The sequence below is a fragment of the Ursus maritimus genome, assembly GCF_017311325.1.
Source record: "Ursus maritimus isolate PB19 chromosome X unlocalized genomic scaffold, ASM1731132v1 scaffold_X1, whole genome shotgun sequence".
NCBI classification, from domain to species: Eukaryota; Metazoa; Chordata; class Mammalia; order Carnivora; family Ursidae; genus Ursus; species Ursus maritimus.
This window is the reverse complement of record NW_024423319.1, coordinates 38,203,859-38,228,861: the sequence shown is the minus strand read 5'-3', so window position 1 is coordinate 38,228,861 and position 25,003 is coordinate 38,203,859. Positions and strand designations below refer to the sequence as shown.

At 41.0% G+C, this 25,003-nt stretch overlaps 1 protein-coding gene across 3 annotated transcripts in view; it reads right to left on the bottom strand.

Annotated features, from left to right (window-relative positions):
* Positions 1 to 10,562, bottom strand: part of AMMECR1 (AMMECR nuclear protein 1) — a 108,944-nt gene extending 98,382 nt beyond the window's left edge. For all 3 annotated transcript variants that reach the window (XM_040629124.1, XM_040629130.1, XM_040629135.1), the window contains exon 1: positions 10,038 to 10,562. In XM_040629124.1, the coding sequence (XP_040485058.1) occupies positions 10,038 to 10,510 (473 nt within the window). In that variant the 5' untranslated portion in view covers positions 10,511 to 10,562. The remainder of the gene's footprint in view (positions 1 to 10,037) is intronic.
* Positions 10,563 to 25,003: the final 14,441 nt, after the last annotated feature.

The window sequence follows — 25,003 nt, the reverse complement described above, 5'->3', positions numbered from 1 at the left end:
GTTTTTTTATCACTAAATATATCAATTGATTTTCTAAAAGCATCATACTGTATGATCAGCATCAATCTGTATGATTAAAGAGAAACTGATTAACCAAAAATGACTGACACTCCAGTTATCAGTGAGAATGTAACTTGCAAATTAGACTGACCATAGTAGGTCCTGTTAAGACACACTGGAGAAAAGCTACAGAAGACATGAGTATGGTCAATAGAATGCCCTCCTGTTGATTGCATTCTGCAGTCAGAAATTACAGTGGGGTCTATCCTTTAATATTATCCGTCCCATAACTGCCGTTATGGAGAATGACTGTGAGCAAGCTCTATAACCAAAACTTCATACATCTAGTACTACCTCAATACACAGACCTGAAAGTAAGACACATATGAGTATCTGAGGATTTAGAACTATGTTCACAGACAAGTCAAGAGACAAAGGATCATGATCAGAGAGTGGCTCCATTTATGTTTGGGGTATACATAAGCTACTTGTCCCATGGCCCCCAAACTTGCCCAGAGGCCTCCTTCTCATTTCAACAGGAGGGACACCCAGGATTGTATAATGTAAAATATGCCTGTTGCAGCAGCCCTACTCCAGACCAGGCACTCCAGTCTCCTTTTTCTGCCCTGAATCCAGGCTTCACCTCACTTGACTACGATCGCGTTTTCCTCCCTCCCTGGCTCCCACGTGCCCTCTATTCCTGCCTCCAGCCCTATGTGACTCTCCTTCTCCACAGAGCTAATGCTTTCACAGTGTGAAAGAGTGGCTTTCTGCAAAACAAGTTGCCCAACAGGGCAATGATTAGAGGAGTTTGTGGAGTAAAACACACCACAAACCACACATCACCTCATTAGTGTCAGAGAAATAGAAGAGGTATCGTTCCCATTTGTTCTTGTAAGGATTTTTTGAATTGACAAGAGTGTGCGGTAGATGGACCCATGAACTGAACGAACAATTTTAACCACTGACTCCCGGGCACCTCGTCCTGACATCAAAGAGCTAGTCCACGAATATCTGTTTGTCTTAATCGTGGGAAACTTCGTAAAATGCACTGAGGGCAATACTAACACGGAAAAAGGCCAGAAGACTTCATGAGGTTCTCCTTTAGTGAATAAATCACCAACACTGTCTTCCACTTACCAAATAATCATTTGAGAAGGATGTAAAAAAAAAAAAGCACCCATCATCTACACACTTACCTCACTGTTGTTCAAAATCAGGATACAAAAGGTATTTTCCCTACTACAATGAGGTATGTACTGAGTCCCAAGTTTCCCCAGCTATATAACTTATTTGTACCCCAAACCACCTATGCTTGTACGGTTGCTAGGCTACAGAAGCAGTAACAATGTCACAGAGAAGCAGCACACCAGTGTGACTAGCACACAAGCATCTCTTTGAGGCCGTCACAGTGCCGTGGGACCTGGAGGCTGACAGCACAAAACCAATTTTTCATAGATTCCGTTCTAGGAGAATGACTCAAAGACCCACTAATGCCTGAAGCAAAGCAGAGAATTTGGTGTTAACACCTTGCAGCAATCCAAAATCTCACTAGAAGAGATGCTGCTAGAATTGTGTGTCATATGCTTACAGAAAATATACGGAATGGCAAGGCAAGCTACATAGGCTGTTAAGTCAGTCTCACTACTTTCCATTACTAGAGAGCTGGTCAGCATCTTCTGGCAGGATATTGCATAATACAGTCAACTGTGCTCTCCCAGCATTGCATGTGGCTTTGGGTCACAGTGTGGATTATCTGTAAAATGAAACAGATAGGGGAAAGGCAAGAATCATCAAGACCATCACAGACCTTATTTTAAAAAAAAACAAAAATTAATATTAGTAGGCCTGGACTCAAGTAAAACTTGTTACGTTTGCCCATCCACTGAAGATCGCAATGATCATAAAGCAATATGGTTGATCCTGTCCATTGATAGCATCTATCCTTCCTTGTGAGCAAAGCTGCAAAATGAATCCAGCTTGATTTCTTCCTTTCTGAGCCTGAGGACACAGGACCTAGAATTGAGTACCAGGTAGTACTTCCGGTCCTTCAGAAATTTCCTTTAATCTGCGGTCTGAAACTACAAATTCTTGCGATGGTCCTCCAAGAGGCTGTTATTTCGCTGAACACTGTGCTAAGACATACACTAAGGAAATCTAAGAATCGCTGACTACTTTACAAATTGATGATACACAATATATATACCATATAAAGCTACATTAGGGAAACCCAACATACTGTCAGGTAGTTTTACTAGCAATACAAAGCTGAAAACTATCACTGATTTCTACCCATCTGAGCATTCAAAGTCACAACTGGGGCAGGGGAGGCTGGAGAGATCCAAGAGACTGACCAAATCGCCACAATAGCTCTGCCACTGCTCTGTGGTTCTGCTAATAAAAAAAAGAAATGATGCTGGATGACTGCTGACACTTGAAAGACACATAATAAGAAATCTGATTTCATCTGACCAACTATTTGTTTCTTCCCATTCCCTCACCTCCATGCTTTTTAGTGGCACCACCATCCTCCTAGTTTCTCAGGCTTGTAAACTCTGAATTAGGTTCAAAGCCTCTCCCTGCTTCACTTCCCCCAGCAATGGGAATTTGGTCGATTTTTTTTTTCTGCAATGCCTCATCACTTACATGTAGTCCCCTAATTTCAGGTCCTCGCCCAAAAGCTATCTCAGCTATCTTTATACTTGATCTGAATTCTATAAACCAACGTGTCTTCTTCTCCTTTCTCTCAAATTAGATACAGTTGGGCATAGATGAAGAGGGGGAAGGGGAGGTTCTTACACTTGTGATCAAATTTCATAGCCATTCCAACTGAGCTTTTGAACAAACTTTCCTGAGCACAAGAATAGCTAGGCACAGAGCCAAGAAAAGAAGAGGCAAGGATGGCAGCCAAGAAACAGGTGAGCTGCAAGCTTTCCACTCCTACACAAAACCTGGCCCTGGAGTGCGAGTCCCTGCATCTGCTGATAACTTCTTCCATTTCTTGATTTTGCAACATTCCTATATTCATGAACTCTGCCCCTGGGGTGGCTCCCCTACTTTTCCCACACCCGTTTTCCTAGCGCCCTTAGAACCTCAAGCCTAGCTGGTCTGCCGTACCATGAAATTCTTCTCCTTCCAAGTCCTCTTAGATCCTGGAGGACTCTTCTGCCAATACTGTTCTCCTCACACGAGAGACCATAATCAGATCCAGTATCTCTTATCCAGCCTTCCCAGAGGGTTCCCAGGACAAAAGGCTACTTGTAATTTCCTTGAAGTTTTCTGATCTTTGAGACAAGAGCAAGGGGAGTGGTACGGAGAATGCTGGGGGTGCAAGCTGCTGGCTGGAGACAGCTGCTGGGAATCCCCAAGTGCTGTGGCAAGGGGTGTGGTGGTGAGCAACGAGTTCGAGAACTGCCAGGAAGACTTCAAGATCTACTGGTCATACCAGACTCTTCAATAATTTCTGTACCTTTGCCATTTCAAAACTTGGCTCAAAAGTCATCCTCTTCCTAAAAGCCTTTTTTCTGACCACTCCTTTTTTCCACAGCATTACCGTGCTGACATTTGATGTATTCCATTTTTTAACTTCATCTACAATCACGTATATAGGGTACTGTCAGCATTTCAAGCGACTCTGATGTTTGTGTCATACCTTGAACAAGACTGGAAGCTTTGTGAGGATAGAGCAACTTCTCTGGTTTCCAACGGTGGAACTCAGCATAATGTATATGCTAAAAGAAATAACAGGTTTTCTTCCTCCAGTGACATATAATTTCCACCCAGCTCCTCAAAACTAACATTTTTAAGGTTGAGCAAGTTTGAAAGTATGATACATTAAGAACTGCAGAAAATACACCCACACTGGATAGAAAAGATGCCACTTATCGTTGGACCAAACATAAAATATGCTCCACCCAACCAACTGCACTATTACACCATACTTCTTCCTTCAGGCTCTTTTATTTCTACTACACAAGCTTGTGGCTCGTTTCTGCTCTTAGCAGCACTGTGACTACAGAAGCTCAAACTCTAAATAAGTTTACTGTTGGGGAATCTACTCTTCCCACCTACACAACCACTGGCTGCCCACACTGTCTCCAGTGTCCTGTGAGCAACTGCCCAATTACTGATTGTGGAAAGACAGCTTACACATTGAAGGTCCATTCTTGGCAGCCCCTGGCTTTTACTGCTGGTCCTCACTTACTTAGCTTAATTGATTCAGAACAGTATCAAAAAGAGACATTATTACACAAGTTCGGGGAGGGGGGGAGACTATTGAAAAAAATTTAAATGTAAAAGCCGTGGTCATTGTGCTGCTTTAAAACAGGCAAGCATGTGTGACATTGAGAGAACAGAATAATGCCTATTGAAATAGGGAACTTTGACTAATCTCATTGCACAAGTTTTAGTGTTTCACACATATACATTCTCAAAAAGTAAGATGGTCTATAAATGGGAAGCACAACTGATCTCAAAATCATAATCCTTTGTGGTAATACGTTACAGTGTTTTAACACAAATACAATTTCAAAAAGTGTACGGTTTTCTAAAGACAACAATGTAAATGCTAGTATTTCTCAGAAACACAGACCGACGGGGGGAAGAAAAAACTACTCATGCATATGGGCTAACAGAGCATTTTTCACTTTCTCAGTAGTGGTCTTTCTTCCCATTGGACTGACAGATCCCAGCAAAGACTCCTTCTTCGTTGCCACCCACTAGCTGGGACCTGAATGCAGCACAAACACAATTCATAAGCGAGCAAAATTATGAGCTAGATTATCACTCCCTTTGACCATATGGGGGAGAGGGTAAAATAAGAATCGAGTTTTTCTTTTTAACTAAATATACCTTGTCCTACATACACCTTTATGCATGGATATAAAAATAATTTTGTAATTTATATTTCTACATCCTTCCATTTTAGTTACTGGCTGTTTTTACAGCATAAATGACAACTGGGGGCGTGCCTTCTTTCTTTTCTTTCAGTAAGACAGGACACCAGGCTGCCTTCCAATGGAAATCAACATTGTTGAAAAACAACCCGTATAATACCTTCAAAAATGCTCAACAATTTTCCAGACAATAAGTGTCATTGTTGTTGTTTTTTCTTTTTTGAAGAAAAACTATACATTATGACTTTATGCTGGCATGGATAAGGAACTCGGTAGCGGCCTAGTAGCATCATCTGCAATAGACAGATAAACCTTCCAGCTATTCTGCTCAGTCTTCATTAAAAAAAAAAGACATAATAGAAATATAATAGCTTGGGTTTAAAATGTTGTATTAATATCACTTTGACCTGAGCCGCATTATCAAATCACCTTTTTAACGAACATGTCATAGGAGTGTTACTATTCTGGTGAAACAAAGTGCCTGCTTCATCTTTCTAAAACAACCCAATTCCTCCCAAGCACGCTGGAAAACAGTAATTTGACTACTGGGACAAGACAAGAAAGAGTTAACCGTTCAAACACCTGATTGGAGTCTCTCAAGAACTGCATATCCAGGAGTGGATTTTTTAAAAATTACATTTTATTCATTGCGATGGAAAACCATATTATTGATGTTAATAGTAAAGTATCTTTTATGTGCCATGGTGTATATACAAAATGTAGTAGTGCATTAACTTCAAAGATGGTAAGAAGATTAAAACAAATAGTTCATGGGACGTGACATGCAACACAGCATTAAAGATATAAGACTGAACAATCCCAGTGCCTTGGCAGGATCCTTTTATATTTCTTTGTTAATGAGGGAAATTCTTAAAATCCAATCCAGCAAGCGAAAGCGTAAGGAAAAGCTTTTAAAATCTTATCACAACGTGTTATTTAGTGAGCTAATCATCAAAGCATTTTTTACGGCAACAGAAGGCGGCTTTATTTATCAAAATCAATACAACTCACTTTAAGAGATCATATTTATGCTGTGTTTAACTCCTAAAAGGTGCCCCTCGCGTTTAACATTTCGGGGGGGGGGAAGACCTAAAATCATACCACCGGTTTCCAAGAGTCACCCCTCCCCCCACCTCAGACTGAAACCTTCACAAGAACCTGGGACTCTTACTAGGATCTTGGCAGCATTCAATCTCCCAGGTGCTAAGTTAGAAAGAACATGACAAAGGCTGGTGACATGGAAACAGGAAGTTCTCTACTGGAAACTGGCAGGGAAAATTGCCATTCCCTTACAGTGGCTGCACGACGTTACTGAGGTCCTCACTTCTCTAACCCGGGGGTCTGGACGTGTGGTCCTGGGAACTGTGGCAGCATCACCAGGGAGCTTGTTAGAAATGCAAATTCACGGCCCCACCCCAGACCGACTGAATCAGAAACTCTGGGAATGGGGCCCAGCAATTTGTGTTTTAACAAGCACTACAGGAGATTATGATGTACTCTAAAGTTGGAGAACCACTCCTCTTCAAACTTTAATGTGCGGAAGAATCACCTGGGGAGCTTGTTAAAATGCAGATTCGAATTCAGCCGGTCCTAGGAGCGACCTGAGAGCCTCCATTCCAGGTCAGGTCTTGAGCCGACCACACTGCAAGGGTTTTTCCAAAACCGGCTGTTTACCAAAATTGCCCAGGGTGCTTATAAAATACGGTTCCCAGGCACCACCCCAGACCAAATTAATCTGACTCTCAGGAGAAAGGGCTAGGGGAATACGGTACGACCAGTGGTTCTTGGCCTCAGCTGCAAGTTCAAAAATCACTTGAGGAGCTTTCAATAATCCTGATGTCCAGGCCTCATCCAAGACCAATTAAATCGGAATCTCTGGGCTTGTGACCCAGGTCTCCACATTTTTAATAATTCCCCAGTGGTTCAAATGTGCGGCCCGAGTGGAGAACGGCTGCTCTGAAGTCCAACTGGCTCGACACGGGGCACAGTGGCTCCCTTTATAGTAGCAAATGGGTTTCCTATGATGTGGCTATCTGGGTTCCCACATACGAATCCAAGAGCTCTGGTTCGGAAGAGTAAAATGCACCTCAAATCATTTTTAAAATCATGTCTCAAACCTGCTTTCTGTGGGCAAATGTGCCTGGAGGACAGAGACCGAGGATTTAGTAATGCAGTCCTCGCTTTTAACACGAATGTCGTGTGTCCTCCATTACACAAGTTTTCACTGTCCTCCCAAGCTGTAGCTACTGCTACCTCTGTGCAGTGAGTGAGGTAGGTGCCTCAACAAACAGCAGCCAACAGTGAAGAATCTGTATCCCTACAGCCTGTTCACATACTGACATCCCCTCCCCAAACCTGCAACGTCTAGAGGAAATTTCTAATAACCCTTCAGAATGGAAGGGTAACTGCTCAGTCAAGAACTTCTGAACCTATACAAGATTTCACTAGTTACAGACATGCTGACAGAAAAGGTTCTGGGAAGGGATAAAAGCGGTGTGTTTTTACACAGGAGAATCTGATTTGTTGAAAGCATGTCTTCTGGGGTAGTGGGGGGAGCAGAGACAAGACCTGACACACTGCTGCTCATGACATGATACTAATAACTCAGCGGGGGGAGGAGAAATATGTCTATTTACAGCTTATGCCCCCCCGCACGAAGCCACTAATAAGTACACAATGCTATTAAATATGTGATTTGTAAAACAGAAAATGTGTGGTGCTTACTAAGGCACGGTCAAGTGATTACAGTTATTTGACTCTCATAATCAAACACTGCTTTTAAGATATTTTCTTGAATTTTCCACAGTACACCTCAAAAATGATTTTAAGATAAATGAAGATAAGATGTAGTCCTCTTTCCACTTAAGCAAACTTTCGTTCTCCCCTTGGTCATGTTCAGTGTCTCTTCTAAGTTAGTTGTTTTGTTGAACACATGACACATTCAAGGCCTGCTAAATGATAATGGTTATTCTTCTTCCACCATTGTTTCAACATATCCCCAGTGGTCAAAAGTGTGTCTTACTTGGTCTGTTTAGTTCCACGAAAAAGAAATCTAGTGGATGGGATATTCGAAGACAAGCAATACCTAAACACATGTGCAAAGTAGCCACTGTTAAGATGACATTTTCAAAAGCATTTTCTGTATGAACTGGTCAAGCTCACTCTCCTTTTAAACTTCTTGTTACAGTCATTCAGTTAACCCAAACTCACTTTAAAATGTGTGAAAGTAGCACCTCCTGAAAGTGTGTTCTCATATGCTTTGGAGCAATGGAGCGTGAATAGTAAAACAGCCTTTGCCAAACTCATGTAACTGAACAGGAGTGAATTTCTGCAGTCCCATGACTTTGCAGAGCCAACCTATGTATCATCCCACAACTGGCTTTAATACATCATAGACATCCAAGAGAAGGCACAAAAGTCACAAATAAGTGACTCAAGCTAATAAATATTTCATAGATTTTTTTTTACATGGCAGAGTCTTTTAAATGAATTTGACTTCTTCACCAAAAAACAAATTGGCTAAGTAAAGGTGTGGGTTTAGGATTTAAGCTCCTAGAATTAAAACTACGAAATGTATATTTATTGGGCAAAGTGTCAGTCTGGATGCTTTTTCACGCATTTTGTATGAATAAATGCCCAAAGATGAACCAAGTCTGAACGAAAATGCACAGACCACAAAAGAGTGGCAAAAATATAAAATTAAATACATTTAAAGCATTAAAGCCAAAGAAAACAAACAATACAAATTTACAATTTCCAGTACACTTTATTGCAATTTCCACTTTACATATTAATTTAATATTTTTAGTCTAGGCAGAAGTGTTTATACTTATCCAATAGTAGTCTAATCCCCTAATCTCACAAAATGAAAAGAAGCAGTTTAAAAAGAACATCAATTCAGGTATTTATGATATGGGGACAAGGGGCACTTGTCTTAGCAAGGAAAAGGGCTGATGGTTTCCTTATAGTTTCACTGAAATTTTTCTCTATTATTTTTGTTGTTATTGATGCAAAGTACTCATAGTAAAAACAATCGCCCTCTTTGTCATTCTGCCCTTCCTTGGGCTTTACATTCTGTCTAGCATTTAACTCAAAAAGTCAGTTTACACTCAGTTTACACATTTAAAAAAAAAACCATATGCCCCATCTCCCACACATCCAAATGGACGAGGATTAGAATTAACCTGCTTTTAGCTGTAACAGTGCTATTTTAAACAATTTCAACCACACACTTGAAGGGTAAAATAACTAAAAGTACAAGCCAAAAGAAAACATAAAAATTCCTACACACTTACTGTTGGATTGTTTAACTATTTCTCAAATCGGCGAGCCTAACAGATTTCTTAAAAGTGAAATCGACACAAAAGCGAATGCACGCTTCATGTACAAACTGACAGTGGCTCTATGGGGACAGCTCTCTTTGAATGAGCTATTACCCAGACGGTGGAATTAAAAAAAAAAAAAGGTCTCACTCTTCAAATGTGAGAGAGCTGGCGGTGCGCTTCACTAGAAACACATTTTAATGGGTATGTTCGGATAAAAATAGGTAGTAAGGGAAAATGTGTTTTTAAAAAAACCTCCTCCCTCCCCAGGACACAAGGAAACCCGAAGGAAAAGACGGGTAACCTCATAAGCTCCGGAGCTAAGTTCCATCACTAGCAGAACAGAAGTTGGATAGTTGCTATTTTTCACCCTGCAGTGGGATAGTAACTCTCCCCGTGCAAGGTACGCGCGGCGGGAATACTGGCGGGGCTTTCACGTGGGGTAAATGGAAACCAAAGTGAGGAGAGGACAACACCTTGAGTAATCCAGATCTCCAAAACCAGGGCGGTGGGGACGCGGGGTAGCGAAGGAGAGAAGGGAAGGGTCAAAAGTCCTCGAAGTTATCGCAAAGAGAAAGCGAACACCTTTGGGAACCAGTGAGCCATCTCTTGCAGCAGCACCCTGCTCCAAGTGTTGGGTGCCTGCCTCGGAGGGCAGAAAGCGCGGGGTGCCCTTACTTAGGTCGAGTGACTCCGAGGACCGTGGCAGAGAGAGGGGCAGGGGCAGCCGCCGGCGGGGAGGCGGACTCATACTTTGCTTCAACTCTGAGCCCCATCCCGAGCGCGCGCGCGAGAGAGCGGCGGAGGGCACGGTACTCACTAGGGCTCGTTGGTGAACCGGGGGGTCCGGGGCTGCTGGTATCCGTACAGGTGACAGTAGAGCACATCGAAGCAAAAGCAGCACATCTCCGCTGACACCACCATCTTCCGGGAGCCGGGCGACGAGGACGAGGCGGCGGACGACAAGGAGGGCGAGGAAGAGGTGGCGGCGGCCGGGGTAGAAAGTAGGGTCCCCACTCCGCAGCTCGGAGGTGGCGACAGGGAAATCCCCCCGCCGCCGCCGCCGCAGCCCTGGGGGGTAGAGAGGGTACAGCCGCTGCCGCTACCTCCTCCGGCTAGACCTCCCAGCCCGTTGAGCCGCGTGCCGGCGCCTCCTAGTCCCAGCTCCCCAGCTCGGCACTGGCTCTCTCCGCTGCAGTGGGAGGAGGAGGAGGCGCCACCACCGCCACCCGAGCCAGAGGGGGGCGAACTGGACAGTTTCTGCTTCTTCACCCCGCAGCAACCCGCCGCCATCTTGGAACAGTCTCCCCCACGCAGCGCTTCCGACCCATAAGTGAGGCGAGCTGGCGGCGGGCGAGCACATGCGCCTTCCGGCCGCCGGGGCCGCCAGGGGCTCGCAGGGCGCAGCGCGCCCCGCTCCCCGTCCGGCCGCCCGGCCACGCGGCTGCCCTGCGCGCGCCCTCAAGCCGGCGCGCGCCCCGCGCTTTCGCCGCTCGGCACCTCAGCGCCTGTCCCGCGGGACTCGCGCCTCCTGCGAGCCGCAGCCTCAAGCCCTGTGGCCCTCAGAGGATGGATGAAAGACAGGAAGCCCAGTAGAAAGGAAGGAGTAGGAAATGAGAACGCGAAAGCGGAGAGTAGGAGCAAAGGAAGGAGGTGGGCACGCCCGGGGAGGAAGAAGGGAAAGGAAAACTAGTGGGGGGGGGGGAGAAGAAACTCCGAAGTTAAGTATCCGAGTCCCAAAGCACAGCTCGATGACCGGCACTACACATAGTGTTAGTGACACTTGAGCCGAGTTACGTGAAACCTGAGCCACCGGCCTCAAGTACGCTGGTTTCTGAACTGCCGGAGCTGAGCAAGCAGGTGCTTGGAGCTCCACACCTGAGACCGCTCCTATAAAGTATGTACAAAGCAGTCGGGGAAATGGCCACACTGCGGTCGCTTTAGTACCCACCTAAGCACGCACCCGGGGTTTTCCAAGATTATGGTAAAGAGCAATACTCTTTCCTTATTGACAAATATTCAAGCCTGGTTGAATCTATATACCCCTCCCTTGCTCCCCCAACTTTCCCTCCCTCCCAGCCCCACGCAAACTTTTCAAAAGCAAAAAAATAAAGTCCTAACCAACACCTCCCTAGTTCAAAGATGTTGATTGTGCTCTGGAACTCACTGAGGTAGGTTATTGTTTTGTTTGGGTTTTTTCTTTTTCTTTTTCTTTTTTTTCTTTTTTTTTTTTTTTGGCTTGGGAACAAAGCAATTAGAAATATATCTGTAGTCAGCACAGATCTTACAGGTAAATAGGGCAGGTAGTGCACTTAGTCACAAGTTGAAAGGTTTTGTTCAGGTATATAATTAGATAGTATTCATTTTAAAAAATTCTCAATCAAAGAATACTTAAACGAATGAGGAGGCGTGTGATTGAGTCAGTCCCATTCTGGGCACCTAAGACAAATCAAGTGTTAACATTCATAGAAATTAGCCTGATAGAAACAGAAAGTGTGAGTTACTCGCGTTGTGTCTACACCATACCGAAACTTCTAGACAAAGGCAGGTGTCTGTGGATTTGGAGACATCAGAAGATCGATTGATTTTGTCACCTTTGAGCTAAATGTGTGGGATCTTGCATATAGCTGAGGGCTGTTCATTCCACTCAAGAGGAAAAAAAGTTTATCATGCAATAAATACTGAGCCTTTGCACCATCCTATGGACATGACACTGTACTTGTGTCAAAATCCAGGAAGTATGCTTCCCACTCTCAAAGAGTTTATGAATTAAGTCGGATCCATGTACACAATCCCATAAATAACTACTATTTATCCAGCACTTTTTGGGTGCCGAGTACTATGCCTTGCCTTACCCCATCACCCTTCAAAATAATACGCTACCTCATTTGATCTTCAGAGTAACCCTCTGAGGTTGCTCATTTACAGGTGAGGAAATTGAACCTCAGAAGTAACTTGCTCAACATCACACACCTAGAAAGTGATAGAGCAAGGATTTAAATGGCTGATTTCAGAAACCACACCATTGTGCTATACTGCCCCTCAATATCACTGTGTGATAGCGAGGTTAGCGATGGATAGAAGATGGGGACATTAGGGGTGCCTGGGTGGCACAGCAGTTAAGCGTCTGCCTTCGACTCAGGGCGTGATCCCGGCGTTGTGGGATTGAGCCCCACATCAGGCTCCTCCGCTGGGAGCCTGCTTCTTCCTCTCCCACTCCCCGTGCTTGTGTTCCCTCTCTCGCTGGCTGTCTCTGTCAAATAAATAAATAAAATATTAAAAAAAAAAAGAAGATGGGGACATTAGAACTACAGTGGGTAGGATGGAAGTTAAACAAAAATAAAAACTTCAGTGTTACGGAAAGATCGAGAAACACTAAATGTTACAAAGGAAAGATGGAACACCTCCTTAAGAGATTTTACAAAGTAGATCAGCTGTCGAGAATGATTCGATGCAGCCTAATGACAAAAGAGAGGGGTTAACTGGTTTGTGATATGTGATCTCATCCTCTCAAGCCTCATCATCACTGTTAGAACTATCCTCCTCTTTGAGGCAAATAACAATTCATTGTCCACTACTAGTGGAGTTAAAAAAAAAACATTAATTTTTTGGGTCTATGTTGCAGAAGAGAAAGAGGATTTTTTTTTTTAATGCTCCGCAACAACTGGTACACTGTTAGGGTGTTTTGTTTTGTTTTGTACTTTATCCTTAACTATCAGAGCCTACCTTTTAATTTGTTTGCAACTGGGTCAAATACAATATCAGATAATAGGTACTGATTTACTCACCACTCCACTAAGAAGTGAACACTTCTGGAGTAAAAAACCAATGCCATTCAATGATATCGCACAACAGTTTAGCAAAGGAAGCAAAGTAGGATACCATGGATGGCTGCTTCTGCTCAGGGAATTTAGGAAAGCAGAATGTAATCTCCCAATTTAGAATTTGGCCACTAGACAAGAGTCTAACGCCCCTACTCTTGTGAAAATAGCAAGGAATCTTTAATAAGCACCATAATCATGTCCTTATTTCTGCACTTCATCTAAAAGACACAGCACTATCATGGCTATCATACCAGGCTAAGGGACTGATGCAATGGGAAACCCTGAGACAAGGACATCCCAGCTGAATTACAAAAATAGCTTTTCCCCCAAGGATTTTAAATGCCGATTTCAAGCCTCACAAGCATAAAGAAAATAGACAAACCCAAACATGATTGTTGCAGAAAATACACCATTACCTGACCACTCGGAGTTACGATCTGAAGCACTTTGTTGTATTGCCTGGCTAAAAGTGGGGGAAAAAGCCACTCTAACCTTTTTCTCTGTGTTAACTTCTCCTGAGCCTGGCTCATCTCCCATACTAACCTTGAGCCTCAACATGCTTTGCAAATCCCCTGGCAAGTAGTGGGGTGGTGGTAATGCCTCCTTTTAGCCTTTGAGGAAATGCCTCTCCTGGCCTCGTTTTCTTGCAAAGTCACCAGCATAGAAATAAACATTTCATTCAAACATAAATGAAATCTACAGATCAAATTCTGTGAAAATGGGTTTTCGGTTGCTTTCTTGTTTGTTCTTATATCTAAGCGAAGTGCACACTAGATGGGAAAACTGACCTTGCTCAGGATTCTCATGACTTTAAGTGTAAAGGTCAAAGTGTGATAGAGCACATGTGTTTCTACCCAGCCGCTGACACTGGAGTGAAGTGATAATACCCTCCAGAGGAAACGCTAAGGTGTCTTCTGCTTTTTGTAACCAACTGTCAAGCTGGGAGGTAAAGATTCCACGTCTCTTTTAAATAAAAAAATAAAAAAAAATAGGCCATCATCTCTTTGTCAACAAAGCACATTCAAACTATAAGCATTTCTGCTTCTGCATCTGCTTCTGAATGGCTATTAACTAACTCTTGTCAAATGTTTTGTTATACAACTGTGAAAAACTGCTTGAACAAAGGTTATGCACATTATTAGCTCTGTGGTAAAACTCGAAATTGAATTTAACCCAGTAGTTACTGATTATTTTTATCATTACCTCAGCGTATCCACAGGTTTACAAATACAGTTTTTTTTATTTCAGGAAAAAAAAGAGAATTATTATAATTTGATCAGGTAGTGAAAACTTGTTAACGTTGCAAAATTATTTTCTTAGGTTTCCGGGAGTGTGGGTGGGACGAAGAATGTGCACATAGTTCAATGAAAAAAAAAAACTTCCATTTATGCCCAAACAAGTGTTATTTTTATCCTCTGTCATCAAACTTTCTCAACTGTCATCCTTGAACAACTGCAAACTGTAATATTATTAGCTACCACTTTGATCTAACCTTGTACACATATAACACATGGTTGTAGTAGTGGAGGTGGCGATTAGCTCCCTTTTACAGTGGAATGAATAGGTGAAGAAATACTGTGATTCCTTACCTACTTTTCAATTCAGATTGAGGACCCACATTTTGTTTTCTCCATGACAAAACAGATCTTCCCTCCTGGGTCCTTTCTTTATCTCATGAACAACACCTTAATGAGCCAAAGGACCAGGTTCCACTTTGGACTCTTTTCTACTTGTTTCATTTATATCTTCTATGGTCAACTGGAGTGCAGACTAATTGAATGTTGTTTTGCTCTCTACTTCCTTGAGACAAAGTTATACAAACTCCTTAATGAGTTTTAGATATGCTAGTATCTACACCGAATGTGGAAGAATTAACAGAACTTGCTAGTTGTAGCTTGGAAAGGGACGCTTTTTCGGGAGAAGATGATCAAAAAGAGTATTATTTGGGCAGTGAGAGGGGTCATGTGCAAGTGAAACATGAAGGTGTCTACTGTAGTTCGGCTACTCTGCTTGACTTTTTCTCTTTTCTCTCTTCCTTAAAGACTTCCTCTCCTCTTCTCTAGGCATATTATGGGGCATGAAAATGTACATACCACAACTGTGCTCCACCTCTAAATTTAATTATAGACATACAGTTATTTTTCTATAACTGCTCTCATGTTCCAGAACACCTATGCCAGTTGCCTGGTGGCACAGTTACGGACGGGTGAGGAGTAACATTGTCAATTAAAATATATGCTCTGAATTAGAAGTCCCTCCTGTGCAAATGTTCGATTTAAAGTTAAAACTCACTCGTGGCAGTGAGGTGGGGGCAGATTGGAGCCACATAACCTTGCTGGATCCTGGCTGAAGTGTAGCACATTGTGCCCCACTCTATCCATGGCTTAAATGTCCATAATTTACAGTTTATTTTCTCAGCATGGTCCATGCACAGTAATTGTGTCAAGGTACTCAGCCATCTCTTCTTATTTACTTACTGGAACAATTTCACCATCTCCCAGAGAATTCCATACCCATTAGCAGTCACTTTCCATTTCCTGCCACTCCCCCTAGCCCCTGGAAACCAGTAGTCTACTTTCTGTTCTTATAGATTTGCCTGCTCTGGACATCTTACATAAATGGAATCATACAATATCTGTCCTTTTGTGGCTGCCTTATTTTACTTAGTATAATGTTTTCAATGTTCCTCCTTGGCACGGCATCTCTCAGTACATCATTCTTCTTTATGGCTGAATAATATTCCACTATATGCATACACTACATTTTGTTTATTCATTCATAGCTTGACATTTTAGTTGTTTCTACTTTTTGGTTATCATGAATACTGCTGCAGTGAACACTCGTCTATGAGTTTTTGTGTGGATGTGTGTTTTCATTTCTCTTGTGTGTGTGTGTGTGTATACCTAGTGGTGGGAGTGCTGGGTTATGGTGACTCCATGTTTAGCCTTTTGAGGAACTGCCAGACTGTTTCCAAACTGGCTGCACCATTTTAAAATCCTACCTGCAGTGTATGAGGCTTCCAATTTGTCCACATCCTTGCCAAGACTAGTTATCTTTCTTAAAAAAATATATTATTGTAGCCGTCCTAGTGGGTATAAAGTGGTATCTCAATGTAGTCTTTTTTTAAAAAAGATTTTATTTTTAAGTAATCTCTACACCCAACGTGGGGCTCAAACTCATGACCCCGAGATCAAGAGTCATATGCCCCAACAGACTGAGCCAGCCAGGTGCCCCTCAATGTAGTCTTGATTTGCATTTCTCTAATGACTAACAACGTTGAACATCTTTTCATGTGCTTATTGACCATTTGTGTATCTTTTTTGGAAAAACATTTTTTAAAATCCTTTGCCCATTTTAAATTGAATTGTCTTATTATTGAGTTAAAAGAATTATTTTTATATTTTAGATACCAATCCCTTATTGTACCTGTCATTTTCAAATATTTTCTTCCATTCTGTGGGGTGTCTTTTTCACTTTCTTAATGTCGTCCTTTGAAACAAAAAAAAAAAAGGTTTTTAATTTTAATGTAATCCAATTTATCATTTTTTTCTCATACTTTTCATATTATATCTAAGAAACCATTGCCAGATGGTCATGAAGATTTTCACCTGTTACCTTTTAGGAGTTCCACAGTTTTAGCTCATATATTTTGGTCCTTGATCCATCTTGAGTTAGCTTTTGTGTATATCGTGAGGAAGCAGTCCAAATTTATTCCCTTACATGTGGATATCCAGTCATCCCAGCAACATTTGTTGAAAAGACTCCTCCTTCCCTGTTGAAGGTCTTGGCACCCTTGTCAAAAATCAATAAAAAATCAATAAAAGGATTTACTTCTGAACCCTCAATTCTACTCTATTGATCTATATGTCTATCCTTGTGCCAACACTACACTGTCTTGATTACCGTAACTTGGTAATACATTTTGAAACTGGGAAGTATGATCTATCTAAATTTGTCCTTCTCTTTCAAGATGTTTTGGATGTTCTGGGCTCCTTGTATTTCCATATTAATTTTAGGATCATATTGTCAATTTTTGAAAAGCTGCCAGCTGGGATTTTGATAGAGGTTGCATTGAATATAGAGAAATTTGAGGAATATCAACACCGTAATGATATTAAGGCTTCCGGTCCACGAACATAGGATTTCCTCCCATTTATTATGTTCTTCTTTAATTTCTTTCAACAATACTTTATTGTTTTCAGAGTGTAATTTTGCACTTTTTTGTTAAATTTTGTTAAATTTATTCCTAAGTATTTTATGCTTTTTGATCTTGCAGTAGATGGAATTGTTTTGTTAATTTCAGTTTTGGATTATTCATTGTATAGATTTTTATATATTGAGCTTGTATACTACAGCCTAGCTGAGCTAGTTTATTTTTCTTGGATTCCTTAGGATTTTCTATATACAAGATCATGTCATCTGCAAACAGGTATTTTTACTTCTTCCTGTCTAATCTGGATGCTTCCCCCCCTTTTTTTTACTTAATTGCTTTGGCTAAAACCTCCAGCACAATGTCAAAAAGAATTGGTGAGAGCAAACATCTCTGTCTTATTCCTGATCTTAGGAGGAAAGCTTTCAGTCTTTCACCATCAAGTATGATGTTAGCTGTGGGTTTTTACAGATACTCTTTGTTAGATTGAGGAAGTTTCTTTCTAGTTTGTTGAGTGTCTTTATCTTGAGAGGTTAGATTTGGTCTAATGCTTCTCTGTGTCTAATGAAAAGATCACGTGGTTTTCGTCCTTTATTCTGTTGATACAGTGTATTACATTAATTGATTGTTTAATGTTAAGCCAACCCCCCAATACTGGAACAAATGCTGTTTGATCACAATGTATAACCCTTTTTTATGTTGCTGGGTCAATTTGCTGGTATTTGGTTGAGGATTTTTGCATGTATATTCATAAGAAATTTTGGTCTGAGTTTTACTGTGACAGCTTTGTCTGGCTTTGGCATCAGGATAATACTGGCCCCATAGAATGAGCCAGGAAGTTTCTTTCTTCTTCTAATTTTTGGATGAGTTTGAGAGGAATTGGTATTAATTTGTTAATTTGTTTTGTTTTGTTTTATTGACTCAATCTTATTACTTGCTATATGTCTATTAAGATTTTCAATTTCTTTTTAAGTCAGTTTTGGTAGTTTGTGCATTTCTAGGAATTTGTCCATTTCATCTAGGCTTCTAATTTTTGAGATAAAATTGTTCATAATATTCTATTCTAATCCTTTCTATTTCCGTAAGGTCATATTGATGTCCCCTCTTTCATTTCTGATTTAGTAATTTGAATCTTCTCTCTTTTTTCTTGGTTATTCTAACAGAAGGTGAGTCAATTTTGCTGATCTTTTCAAAGAGCCAACTTTTGTTAATTTTCTCTACTTTTTTATTCTCCATTTCATTTGTCTCTGTTTTAATCTTTATTTTCTTTCTTATGTTTGCTTGGGTTTCATTTGCTCTTCTGTTCTAGTTTCTTAGAAAATATTCCACGTACACTTGAGAAGAATTTGTATTTTACTGTTGCTGGATGGAATGATCTGTATATGTCTGTTAGGTCCAGGTCTATAGTGCTATTCAAATACACTATTTCCTTATTCATTCTGTATCTGGATGATCTATCCATGGTTAAGAGGAGTGTATAAAGTCCCCAATTATTATTGTAGTGCTGTTTATTTCTCCTTTTAGCTCTGTTAGTTTTTGCTTTATGTACTTAGGTGCTCCGATGTTGGGTGCATAAATATTTATAATCATAATATCTTCTGGATGGATTGATCCCTTTATCATTATGTGATATCCTTTGTGTCTTATTACCATTTTCAGTTTGAAGTCTATTTAGTTTGATACAAATATAGCTAGCTCTACTTTTTTCCCCCTTTTGGTTACCATTTGCTTGAAATGACTTTTTCCATCCCTTCATTTCCAGTCAATGTGTGTCTTTAAGGCTGAAGTGAGTTTCTTATAGGCATCATATTGTTGGACCTTGTTTTTTTTTTTTAATTCATTTGGCCATTCTATGTCTTTTGATTGGAGAATTTAATCCATTTACATTTAATTATTGATGGGTAAGAACGTCCTACTGCCATTTTGTTAGTTGTCTTCTAGTTGTATTATAGATCCATTGTTCCTCATTTCTTATCCTGCTGTCTTTTGTTCATGTTTGGATGTCTTTTCTGTTCTAGGTTCTTAAGGTTGAAGGTTAGGTTATTGATTTGAGATGTTTCTTCTTTTTTAATAAAGGTCGTACAGCTCTATAGTTCCCTCTAAGCACTGCTTTACCTGTATTACATAAGTTTTGGTATGTTGTGATTTTGCTTTTATTTATCTCAAAATATCTTCTTTTTAAAAAATATATTTATTTATTTATTTGAGAGAGAGAGCACAAGAGCATGATCAGAGGGAGAGGCAGAGGGAGAAACAGACTCCCTGAGGAGCAGGGAGCCCCATGCAGGGCTCCATAACAGGACCCTGGGATCGTGACCTGAGCCAAGGGCAGATGGTTAACCAACCGAGCCACCCAGGCACCCCACATTTATCTCAAAATATTTTCTAATTTCCCTTGGGTTTTTTTTTTCTTCGCCCCATTGGTTATTTGGGAGTGTGTTGCTTCCACATAGTTATGAATTTTCCAAATCTCTTTCTAATTTTATTCTTTTGTGCTAGAGAATATACTTTGTATGATTTAGATTGTTTTAAATGTTTGAGGCTTGCTTTATGGCTTAGCATATAGTCTATCTTGGAGAATGTTGCATATGCACTTGAGAAGATTATGTTTTCTGCTGTTATTGAGTGGAATGCTCTCCAGATGTATGTTAGGTTTAGTTGGTGTGTAGTGTTGTTCAAGTCTTCTTTTTACTTACTGAGGTGCAAACATGGATCATGCACAGTCATGGTAAAGAATTTGACTTTGATGCAAAGAGCCAAATGAGAAGCCATTGAAGGATTCAGTAAGATCTGTTTTGCGGCTTACATGGAGAATGTATTAGAGGAAAACAGAGAGGAGGTAAGGACACCAGTCAAGAAACATCCATAATCCAGGATGGGCCCCACTGGCCCTAGGTAGTAGCAGTTAAGATGAAATGAAGGGAGGTATTGTACATACATTTTAGAGGTAGAGTCAATAAGGCTAATATAGATATGTTATTGAGGTGAGGTAAAGAAAGGAATGATAGATGATGCTTAGATTTTTTGTTCAAGTAGCTGAATAAGTGGTGGTGACATATCGAGATGGAGAAGACAGGGACAGAAGCAGGTTGGAGGAGGTATCAAGAGTTTGTGGCCTAAGAAGTTTAAGGTATCTCTTAGATATGCAAATGGAGATGTCAAATAAATGGTCAGATGTGCATGTCATGAGCTCAGATGAATGTGTTGACTAGAGAAATAAATTTGAGAATTATCTACATGTAGATGGTATTAGAAGCCGTGTCTGGATGAGATGACTTAGCGAAGGAATATAAAGAAAAAAAAGAAGACCCAGGGTCAAGTCCTGAAGTATCACAATATTAGGAGAAATATGCAAAGGAGACTAAACAAGAGCCGTCAGTGAGGTAGTGGGAAAGCCAGCAGTGTCACGTTCCGATATCCAAAGAAGAACATGTTTTAAGACGGATGGAATCGTTAACTGTCAAATGCTGCAGGACACTCAAGTAAGATGAGGATAGAGAAGTGTCTATTGGATTTGGCAACATGGAGGTTGCCTGTTGCAATAACAAGAGTAGTTTCCTTGGAGTGGAAGGGCCAGAAGCCAGACTAAAGTGGGTTGAAAGGTAAATCAGGAGGTGAGGAACTGCAGACAGTGTATACAGACAACTCTGTTGAAACATTTGGCTCCAAAGGGAAACAGAAAAATGAGGAGATGGCTGGAGAGGAATGTTGGGTCAAAGGAGGGCTTTTTCAAAAAATATTGATAGTTTCTAGAGCTACTATAAATACTTGTTATTATTTTCATTAATAGCAATATTTCCTTGGTGGTCATCATCACAAAATTTTCAGTGAGGTACACCTATAAGCAATTCTTAGCTGGATGAATTAACCCAGACACGCTTCTATCTTGAAAAGCACAAATACTAAGATCTCAAAGAATCAATTATTATGCTTTCCTAGTCTCATAAATAGGGAGATCGATAAGATAGGATCAGGCAGAGAAGAGTGAGGACTGAGCTGGATGGAAATGGTGAGAAGACAGGCATTAAAATGCCTGAGTTTTGGTGACGGTTGAAGAGTGATGGGAAATAGACAGTTGAGAGGCAAAGAGGAGGGCATGTATTTTATAAACCAGAAATGGAGTTCCAGTGAAAATTTTGATGCTGTGATGTTTTCACTTCTTCGGCAAAATTTTGCTCTCCAGAATCACAAAAGGGCCTAGTGATTGCTTTGGGCATAGCCTGTCTAGGGCCATAGTAAAAATCTACTCCCAGGCCTTTAGCACAGCACCCATTCATTCCTTGTACAACTTTGAGCAAGCTACTTGACTTCACTTTCCCTATCTCTTAAATTGCATATTAGTACACACCTCATAGAAATGTTCTAAGGATAAAAGAACGCATATAAAATATTTAGAGTAGTGTCTCTATTAGTTAGGGTAGACAAGCATTTATTGAGCCTCCAATCCACTTTGTGCCAGACCCCATAATAGGGATGGAGAGATGAGTAAAGTGGTTTCCTATCCTGTAAGGCCTTACAAACCAGGCAGAGTAAGAGAAAGACTTACAAACGGATAATTAAGAGTACTCCACCTCAGTTCAGTAACCCCACTTACATGGCCACACGCAGAATATTTTCTTCATTTAAAACTGTTTTACATAGAAAATCTTGAACTTTAAATCACCATGTTAATCAGAAACTCCTATGCAATCATCTCTCACTCCCTTCCTCCCATTAAGTGCTTTGTGATCTCATGTCTTTGTGACCTCACGTCCCTGGATCCATTTCTAACCTCCAATCTTCCCTGCATCCCCTCCTTTCCCCACCTCCACTTCACCACCTTTCCTGCTCAGCTTGATTCCCATTACCAATAATTTTGACCAGACTTTTACTAGCTTCCTTAATTCCCACATACCTATTGCCTTCAACCACATCTGCTCTGCCAATCTCTAATCCTGGATCAGCTTACCGTATGTGTTTTTCCCCCTTCTCTTTCCCTTGGGTTTATTTTGTTATTCTTTTTCTACCTCCTTAAGACGGATGCCTAGCTTTTTCCTTTGCAACCTTTATTTCTTTTCAAATATAAGTATTTCTGGGGGCACCTGGGTGGCTCAGCCATTAAGCATCTGCCTTCGGCTCAGGTCATGATCCCAGAGTCCTGGGATCGAGCCCCACATCAGGCTCCCTGTTCAGCAGGAAGCCTGCTTCTCCCTCTCACACTCCCCTTGCTTGTGTTCCCTCTCTCACTGTCTCTCTCTGTCAAATAAATAAAAATAAAAATAAATCATAAATATAAGTATTTCAAGCTATAGCTTTTCCTCTAAGTGTTGCTTTAGTTGTATCCCACAAGTTTTGGTAGGTAGGATTTTCATTTTGGTTCAGTTCAGAATTTCTTAACAATTTCCGATGTGATTTCTTCTTTGACCCATGGTTTATTTAAAAGTATTTTTAAAAATTTTCAAACATATGTGGTTTTTCCAGTTATCATTTTGTTGTTGATTTATGGCTTCATTGCGCTGTGATCATAAAATGTCATTTGCATTATTTTACTCCTTTGTTTTATGGTCCAGTATATGGTCAATTTTGTTGAATGTGCTATGTGGGATTAAAAAGAATATGTATTCCGTGTTGTTGAGTTCAGTGTTCTACACATTATTATTAGATCAATTTTGTTAGCTGTGGTATTCAAATATTCTGGATACTTACTGATTTTTTTATCTATTCTATCAATTATTGAGAGAGCTGTGTTAGAATCTCTCATTTTGATTATGGACTTTTCTGGATCTCTTTATAGTTTTGCTTTATTTATTTTAAGGCTACTATTAGGTTCTTGCCGGTTTAACATTTTTATACCTTCCTGATGGGTTGTATTTTTATAAAAAAGAAATGATCCTCTATATCTTTAGCAGTGCTTTTTTGCCTCAAAATCTATTTTGTCTGGTACCCATATAGCAGTACCAGCTTTCTTTTGGTTAGTATTCGTATGAAATGTCTTTTCCCATCCTTTTACTGTCAATCTTTCTGTATCGTTATGTTTTAAATGTAACTATTGTAAACGGCATATGGTGACATTTTTTTAAAATTTAGTCTGGGACTATCTCTTAACATAAGCATTTAGTCGATTTGTATTTAAATGTAATTATGTATATATTTGGCTTCAAATCTGTTTCGTTTGAACTTCCTATTTGTCTTACGTATGGTGCCTTCTTTTGCTGTGTGCTTAGTGATTTTAAACTAAGATCTGCTCATTACTTTGAAAAATTATTTGTGAGAATATTTCGAGGTTTAGGAGGTGGGTTCCTGCAGAGAGGATTTGCATTCTGCCAGGTGCCTGCTGGCACGACCAGTCTGGGTCTACTTTAAACTAAATTCAGAGCTTAAGGTATTTTGGAGCACCTGGGTAATGTGAATTTAGGCTTCAAATCTTTATTAGATGAGGTTGTATTTAAACCTCTCAATGCAGGTGCCTCCCCCTCCACTCAGTTCCAAGGCTGCTTTCCTCAAAGTTTCCTTATGGGTGCGTAGGGAGTTATTTCTGGTTCGTAAATACACTGATGGTTTAGCTCCTTGTTATTCCAGTTTTACCTGGGGAGGAACTTCCCACCTTGGGTAGGCCCTTGGCTTTGTGTTCTCACCTCAGTTATGGCTTATTCTTTGAAGCTCAAGTTCAGCGAAGTTGTTCAAAGAAGTGACTACACCAATCTACCTTCACTACCATCTAGGCTTATAATTCCTTACTACCTTCCTAGCTCTTTGATACCTTGAAGATGTTTGTTGCGTTTTATCCAGCATTTTCAGTTGTTTTCTGTGGGAGAGGCAGTTTGCACACATAGCCCACCACGTTACCAGAAATCCTACCATATGTTTCTCCACGCCTGCTCTGAGGCTGCAAAACTGCTAGGGAGAAATCGCGAAATTGAACTGATTGGCTGGCTCCATAACAAATTTATGATTTCCAGCCTCAGCTGGGCCTTCTCTCTATTGTATTTACAACTCTTTTATTCATCTTTATTCAGTTCCATTTCTCATTTCCCACAGCAGCTGTTTCAACCCATGACTACACTCCTCCAATCCTCCCACCCCATCTCCTTCCTTCTCTGCTCATTTTCGAAGGTCAGCCTTGCGCCTTCACTACAAAAAAAAAAAATAATAACTTGCAGGTGGGAATTCCCTCAACTCGCCTTCATTCCACTCCTAAGTGTTCTTGCTAACCTCCTAACCTTTTTTTTTGAAGATTTTATATTTATTTATTTGAAAGAGAGAGAGAGCAGAGCGAGTGAGAACACAAGCTGGTGGGGGGGGGAGCAGCAGGGAGAAGCAGGCTTCCTGCTGAGCTGGGAGCCCCACGTGTGGGACTCAATCCCAGGACCCTGGGATCATGACCTGAGCCAAAGGCAGATGCTTCACCGACTGAGCCACCCAGGCACCCCTCTCATCTCCTATCTTTTCTTGCTTCCTTCCTCTCTCTTGGAAGGAGTGTTCTTTCCTTCCTCCTTTCTAGGTCCTGTGGTCTGGAATAGTGCTACATGAAGTATGGTGGTGACCCCTTCTTTCTTTTTTTTTTTTTAAAGATTTTATTTATTTATTTGACAGAGATAGAGACAGCCAGCGAGAGAGGGAACACAAGCAGGCGGAGTGGGAGAGGAAGAAGCAGGCTCCCATCGGAGGAGCCTGATGTGGGGCTCGATCCCATAATGCCGGGATCACGCCCTGAGCCGAAGGCAGATGCTTAACTGCTGTGCCACCCAGGCACCCCATTCTGTGCCACCCAGGCGCCCTGGTGGTGACCCCTTCTAATCCTCAAACTGTTTGATACCAATCCACAGCAACATA